At 43.6% G+C, this 8015-nt stretch overlaps 1 protein-coding gene across 9 annotated transcripts in view; it reads left to right on the forward strand.

Moving 5' to 3' along the window:
- TXNRD1 (thioredoxin reductase 1) overlaps nucleotides 1–2579 on the forward strand; it is a 52923-nt gene extending 50344 nt beyond the window's left edge. For all 9 annotated transcript variants that reach the window (XM_051614308.1, XM_051614326.1, XM_051614316.1 and 6 more), the window contains one exon: nucleotides 914–2579. In XM_051614308.1, coding sequence (XP_051470268.1) covers nucleotides 914–976 — 63 coding nt within the window. In that variant the 3' untranslated portion in view covers nucleotides 977–2579. The remainder of the gene's footprint in view (nucleotides 1–913) is intronic.
- The last annotated feature ends 5436 nt before the right edge of the window (nucleotides 2580–8015 follow it).

Genomic DNA, 8015 nt, shown 5'->3' on the forward strand with positions numbered 1-8015 from the left:
TGAAGAGCTGCTAGCAGCAAAAGCTTCTGCTTAGAGAACTGTAGGTCTTTCAGATCCCCATTATCTTGAGATACTTCGGAGTTATTTGCGTAACTGAAATGTGTATATACTTCATTCTGTGCTAAGCTTGCTCTTCCTGAGAGATGGCTTTGATGGTAGCTAATTATTGCAACTTTGAACCATTTAGTTAGAAGTGTGTTTGAATTCCTTTTTTCCTTTCAATATTATATCTATGCAAAACGCTGCAATTATTTGCATAGTAAAGTTCTAATACTAAGCAAGGTTTTGTAGAATTTTTCTTGAATTTTGATTGTTCTTGAAAATGTTTTATTTGGTGTGACTTGAAAACAGTAAATATTGGACTTTTCCAAACTAGATTTACAAAAGTGCTTCTTAACTATTGTCCAGAGGATGCAAATCCCAGACACAATACCTACATCAGCAGTCAGTTCCATGTTTCTATAGTATCTAGAAATGTACAGAAGCAAACATTGTGTTCTCTCCTGATGCTGTAGCCCTGCTTTAAATTAACTTTCCCAACAAAGGCATTGTCTTTGAGCCATAAAGACACTCATTCATCAAACGTGCAGACTAGAGTTTATTATTGCTGAGCTAATTCCCACTGTTAAAAATTTACAAGCATTAAGACAAAAAGGTGATAGAAAGCCATGTGACTTTCTTAATTCTTTCTTTTCCACCATAAAAGAAGACCATAAGGTAAAGGAAGAGAACAAAGGGTGTTGCATGCATGGGTGCTGTTTAGTAGCGAGGATTCTAAATGTATGATTTTCATTATTATTTTTTTATTTCAAGAAATGGTTGTGGTTTCAAGCATTGTGCCCATGCTGATTTTCTACAAGAGAAAATTAATTCTGGCCATACTAAAATTTGTCCTTTTTTGCTTTCTCTTAAGGTCTTCACCACTCTGTCTGTGACTAAGCGGTCTGGTGAAAGTATCCTTGCATCGGGTTGCTGAGGTTAAAGACCCCCATTCTTGTTGTTGCCAGAGACTGACTTTCAATCACAGTGGCTGACTTTTGCAATGCAGAAAAATGGTTTTGGGAGAAGTCATCCTCGGTCGTCTGCAGAAATGTGTAGCTCTTCACCAGAGGGGTTCCTCATCCTGAGGAGAAGAGCACTGTGGGAGTTGGTCACTAGTGGTGGTTGGCTGGCAATTAGCAATGCAATGGGAACATTGACTATCAAGCTGTTGCTTAGCAGGGCATTTAACAAATGCTTCCATGAAGTCATAGCCTGAAGCCTGCATTGTCTGGTGGGCAGTGACTGAAGAACTGCTAGCACAGCTAGACAACAACCATTTTGGTTTTATTCCTTTCTGTTTTCTTACCTGAACAAAGAATTGCCAAACTGAAGACTATTACCCCAAGTTCAGATACTGTGTAGTGCCCCTGTGTACTCAGTTATTGCACAGCAGTTCCAAGGTCTCATGAGCATGTGTTTTACCACTCACGTGCCTATAGAGGGGAAATTATATCTACATGCTCGATCATGAGGAAGAGGATGCCCTTGGAAAAAAAGTTTAGTACCATCTAAAATAACATATTTTTTGACTTCCAAACTGACTCTGTTGTGGCTTTTTACTTTAAAGAAACTTATTTGTTGAAGTGTTCTTTATGAGAATGGAAAATACTTTTTATTAAGGCCTTGTTATACAGAAAGGGTATTTTTTGTTTCCCTGACAGTAACAATGGTGCATATAACACAGATGTAGTAATTGTAGCTTTATCTTGCAGCTTATGTGTTTATAATGAATCCAGTTTGGAACAGACAGAATTCCACTTTGGAATGAGTTATACTTCCAAAAGCTCTGTGCAACTTTTGTTCAATTGGAATAAATCTTGCTTGCCAGGTGAGCTACCGTATGCTGCAATGTTTCAAGGCTGAATTGGCCACTTTGAATACAACAGTGCTGACAGTTGCCTTCAGGTTAGTGGGCCTGTAGAATCAAACCAAACAAACATGCCTCCCCCCCAAAAAAAACACCAAAAAAATAAGCAAAAAAACTTCCTACCAAACCTCCAAAAGTGAGAAAATTTCTGTGTAGAAATAGCCTAAAAGCTTTATTTAGTTCCATGTGTTCTTGTTTTATATTTAATTTAAAAAACAATACTTTTTAAAACAGAGGTTTCCATGGAAAAGACAAATTCTTGAATGTTCCTCCAGTGTTGGATAAACTTTGCACATATTTGTCAAGAAATGGTAAAAATGTCTCTTTGCCATGGCAATGAGTGTTCTTCTTGATCTGGTTTTTCATTTCCCTTTGGTTTAGCAGAAGAGTTGAGATTACTTTTATTAAATGGTTCTTGGGAGTTTGGTAGTGCGGTGTGAACAGGGTTAAACTCTCCATCCGTCTGGGCAGAAAATGCCTTATTCCTAAACTTGCACAGGGTAACAATGTGTATCTACTGAGATTTCTAGAATTAGTGTTATATGTTATTTTTATAAACTGAGACATAACTGAAGGATTTTTAAACATGTTTTGTATGGTATCAAGAATGGTCTATGGTGGTATTTTTCTGGCCAGTTTATTAAATAAATGGAATATTTGCACAAAGTGATACTCATGTTGATAACTCTCCCTTGCAAAGAAACCGGGTGACAGCAAGATGTCTTTTTTCAAAACGCCAGAAGAGGGCACCTTGATAAACCCAGCTGTGTTTTGTTTGTTTCAGTCTTCCGAATTTTGAAGGCAGATATTTCTCTGAGAAACAGGGTTTGGGGCTACTTTATGTGCATTTTTTTGGGTGTTATTAAAAAATTAGTTAGGAAATCAGCCTTTCACTATTTGCACTAGCTGCTGTCTATATAACTTCTGCAAACTGAGGAGCACAGGTTCCTGAGCTGTTTGGTAGTGTAGCTGCTCATACTGAAGCACATGGATAGCAGCATTTTCAAGCAAGTCTGTAGGAAAGTCAGATCCTGGAGTGTAGGGAATGAAGACATGTATGAGCTTGGCTTTGCACGATGGGACCCACATGTATCTGTTTCTGTGGTCATGTCATCATTAATCTACGTGCTTCTTAACACTGGTGGCTTACAATCAGTAGTTGTTGGTTTTCATTACTTTTATTTTAAATTTAAACTAGTGAGGCTTTTTTTTTTTTGGTAGGGCTTTTTCTTTTATTTCTCCAGAAACAAAACATTTTCAGGTGTGAATTTCTGTGTCATCTGTATATGATGAGAGGTTTGTATTATAGCATCACATAAGGATGCATTAAATGCAAAGCAAAGCAATGAAAGTTTTTATCAAGCATACATTGGGTAATGCATGCTTTGGAAGCAAATACTAGAAAATTTAATCAGTTTAATGGTGTATATATTCAGCTTGTCTTCATAAGTTATTAATTTTTTTTTAACTCTCACCAGAGTGTAAGTGATAATCAGATGCAAACGCAGACGGCAGATTTCACTAACTTTGCAGGGAAACAGTAGATTTCACTGACATATCTAAGAATTACTTTTTGTTGTTGTTTTTAAGCCCCACCCCCACCACAGCTGGTCATTCCCCTTTTACCCCTCTCCCTTTGGTGTGAGTTTGGAGCAATCCTACCTTTCCTGTGAGTCTTGCATTCCAACTTGTACCCTGCCTTCCCTCCTTCAAGACCTGCCTGCCCCCGCAGAGTCCCAGCGTAGGAGACTCTGAATGGTAGAGCCACACGATGGGGCAGGCACAGTTCTGGACCAGGTGGGTCTCCTGAAGACATCATGCGCTCCTAAAGCCTGCTCATGATCGTGTTTCTGGCTGTGCCACCATGGCACGTCCCTTGCTCTGTGATGCCAGGTGGATGACTGCAGGAGAAAAGCCGCGGCTGTGTGGTGCTGCTGGTGCGCGCCGCGCCAATGCCAGAGCGCGAGGAAGGGGCCAGATGGCTGAATTTTTATGTAAGACTTGATAGACTCCCTTCGGGTCAAAATATGGTGTGAATGTGTGTGGTAAAATGGCAGCTCTGCCGAGAGTGGCATTTCAGAAGCCCTTTCTCTTTCATGACTGGCTGTTCTGATTGCTCATTTGTCCTCTGCGTGGGACAGTGCGAGACTGCTTTCTTGCCAAGGCCTATTTGGCCTCCGGAGATAAATTAAACCTAAAAATAAAAACAGAAGGTGCCGAGGGATCTGCCAGACCAGTAGGCTCTCTTCTTTGTGCAGAAAATGGCAATTTCTGTCCTTGAGGCACCATTTGTGTCAGCTCAGGATTTGGGGGAGGTGGGAGTGGAGCAGGGGCTTGGGCATTTGTCAGAGAGACTGGGAAGGTGTTTGCGTGGGGCCATGGTGTGAAGCGGGGAAAGGCACGGACCGTGCAGGGCAGCAGCTGCCGTGTTGTCCGTGAGGGGTAGGAGAGGGCTTGGGTGGGGAGTGGGTGGCTGAGAGCTCTCCCTAGAGACTGCCGAGCTTGGGAAGTGTGGGGGGGCCTCTGCAGTGAGGGGCTGCCTTTTGCCTGGGCCCATCCTGTGGGCCTGGCAGGAGCCTGCAGATCTGAACCGCAGGTTCTGCGAGGCTGGGGTGTTGTGACCGAGCTTTGTATCTCTCATTTCCTGTGTAACCTTCCTAGTTACAGACTTGCCAGAGGGAGTTCTCCCACAGCGTGGTTACTCCTTAAAATTACAAGCAGCTGATGAAGAGGGGGATATCTTCCTGGACAGAGGGGGAAGGCTTTCCTCCCCTTAGCACAGCTGCAGGACTGGCCTTGCTCAGAACCGCCGGTGACTCCTCACCCTCCCCGCTGCACTGGCTGGCCACCAGGTGCCTGCAAGTGACTGCTTTCTGCCAGGGAGCCCGTGCTGTGCCCAGACCCCTCCAGGGAGCCTTGTCTGCTGCTGGGCCCGTCTTCTGCTGCAGCCAGCCGCCACAGGTCTAGGCAAACATCCATCCCCATGTTTAGCCTTTGATGGGAGCTGATCTGGGCACATAGAGACAAATGTGCCGCTAAAACCCAGCTGCTTCTTTCTTCTGTATATGCTTGTCTCAGGGGGCACTTCTTTTCTTGAAAATAGATTTTGCTCTAGGTTATACACAGAGTAAATCAAGCTTTGCCTATTGCTTGCTTTCAAAAACAAATGATAACACGTTTAGCCTAAAGATCTGACTTCCCTTTTAATGTCAGTGTAAACTGACAGGCAGTACCACCCATGATGAGAAGTGCACGTGTGCCATCTGGTATGATGAGAGGCAAACAGAAGTAGTGACTTGGATTTGGGTTTGACGCAAAGTTGGGTTGGCCTTCCTACTCTGGGGCTTCTGTTCTGATTTACAAATATATATATACACACACACACATGGACTGTGGGATGGTAGAACTCAAGGTCTCTCTCAGCTAATTTTACCTAGGGTGACGCTTTGAGGTTGCTACATCACAGAAGGAAGATCCCAGAGAAAAAAACTGCATGAAGTGAACGCTGTTTGGTGTTGTAGTGTAGCTGCCTCTTGTGAGGCAGCTGGTTATCCCAACACCACCAGCACAGTTGAAAATCAAAACCCATGCCTTGCCGTAACTGCTCCCAGAGTGCAGGGGGGCTGTGATGGACCCATGTGTGGCAGAGAGCACGGCAGGTCAGCGCTGTGGTGGCAGTGGCAAGGGGGGATGCGGAGAGACTCACACCATCCTCGTTTGTGTTTTTCTTGGCTCCACCAGCACTGTTTCTCCCTTAGCTCTGCAGCTGCTAAAAATAACTGCCTTAAATTAATGGCTTATGTTTTCATTAAACTGTTAAACTTGCATTGGTGACTCCAACATCGCAGACCCAAACTGCTGCTTATTGCACATTTACAGCTTAAATGAGATTCCTTGAGGTTTCGTTCCAGTAGCTGAAGTCAGACAGGTAATACTGATTGCAGAAGTGTTTGCTTTTTCTTAGGGCAGCATTTTATCTAATTAAGAAGAACCTTGACTTTGCTGAGCTGGATTTCACAGCTTGCAAATCTCAAGCGTTGAGTGTCTCCTAGAGCTTTGGCGAGAGTCGTGGATCTGAATACACTGAAGTCAGGCTGGCATGTGCCCCTTGGGTGCTCAATCCACTCCTTGCCTGGCCCCTCCAGGTTGCTGGGGTCAAGAGGAGCTCAGTGCTTCTCAAAGGGCAAGAGTTGGCTGTTGATCACATGGGCTGAAAGTCCCTACTTCAGCACCTTGTTTCTGTGCTTCCAAGTGATGCCCTGTTACGCAGATATCAAAATGAGGGGGAAAATGTGGTGTTGGTTGAAAACATTTTGTATAGCAGCAGGCTTTAATTGCCTCCTGTATGGAGCTTTCGTTCCTCCCACTTCTTCATTAGCTTCTCATTTAGACAGGCTGAGAAACGGCCATTGTAGTTCTATCCCAAATAGGTGCTGCGTCCCTTGCACTTGACCCAACGCAGTGAAGCATTTGTGGAGGCTGAGCCAGGAATCTGGTGCTCCTGTGCAACACGCTGGTCTCTCTTTCTTCCACCTCTCCGTTCCCTGGTCTGCAGGCTGTGTCCTGTCTCTGCACAGGGGGGATAATGTTGGAACAGGATCATCTACAACCCAGGAAGAGCAGAGAGGTGTCCATGTCTGAGATGACCAGTGCTCCCTGAGGGCTTCAACACTGGACCTGCGGATTATTTCTGAAGGACATTTGGTGGGCAGAACCTGTACCAGGGCTGGCAAAGTTAAGGCAGCCTTTTGAGGCTATCTCTGCAGGTAACCCCAACTCAGGCTCACTGTGAAAAGCTCTTGCTGTAGGGCCAGAAGAAGAAACAAAGAAGAGATGCTGCTAACCCCCTTAAATGTGTTATTTTAATGAGTCTGACAGGTGGGTATCAGCCTATGCTTATTTCTTGGGTATCTGAGGTACAACATTAAAAGAAAACAACCGAAAATGTATGTGAGCCACAGTTCTGTGCTCAGGCAGCTGTTGGGCTTGATTTAATGCTTTGGACAAATTAAAACAGTCACTAAGCTGGAATGCTAGATGGGAAATATGTCACGGTGTGTGCATGCGTGCCTTTTAATTTAGGAAGATAAAAATAAAAAACAAGTGTCATAGGAAGAGCTAGAATCTTGACTAGGCTGGGGATGTGTGCATGAACCATCAGCTGGGTATGCTCTGAAGTACCTTTGAAAGTAGAGTCATGGTGGAAATCAAAGCAACCTGAAAATAAAACTGGTGGGGAAGTTGCCGTAAAGCACCTTAAAGTAGTGTCTCTTTTTTAGACATGTTGCCTCCTACAAATTAGACAGAAGAAGAGCAATACGCTCAGGAAATGTGAGATGCTACTGTTTTTATTAGAACAAGAGCAATGATACTTTGAGATACTCACAAGAGCTTTAAAACTTTGTGTTGATATATATTTACTTTTGCTTTAACCTTCCCTCCCCTCCCCTTCCTTCCCCTTTCCTTCCTTCCCCCAGCAAAATTCAATGCTTAATACCTGTAGAGTGGGAACTTTCTTCTTTACCTTGGCTAGTGGAATTCTAGTACATTCCCATGTAATTTCAGTTTTAAGGAAGATTTACTCTGTCTTCCAGCTCATAGTGATTTGGAAACTAACTATTTAACTTGAAAGCTCTTTTTCTTTGCAGCTCCTGAATCATGTGGGTGAGTTATCTAGATTCAGACTGACCATGTCTCCACAACCCAGTGGCTCAGTAGCTGGTTTGTTTGCTTCTTGACTCCATAAGGTGTGAGTCTCTAAATCTGCACTGCTTAAAAGTAAAAATCAAATAGGAAATCTCTACTGCTTGTGATTAAGGCCCCATCTGTAATCAGCACATCTACTGTAAAGCAGAGGTTCTCATTCTTGAGTATTGGTTTCCTACTACCCAGCAAAGGTGATGCTTGTGACTTGAAGTTAAGGAGATGGTGACCCTGTCCAAGAGCTTCAAAGAGGCTGTGATGGTGTTCACAGCTAGGGCTGGCCACCTCTGTTCTGGGGCACTAGGCTGAAGGGCAGGTAACTACAACAGAAGCTCAGTCACTGCAGAAATTCTGTGGATGTTGCAGATTTGTTGAGAGTTTTTGGAAGTTTCAACAGCATGTT

This window comes from Apus apus, chromosome 1 (assembly GCF_020740795.1).
Source record: "Apus apus isolate bApuApu2 chromosome 1, bApuApu2.pri.cur, whole genome shotgun sequence".
NCBI lineage: Eukaryota > Metazoa > Chordata > Aves > Apodiformes > Apodidae > Apus > Apus apus.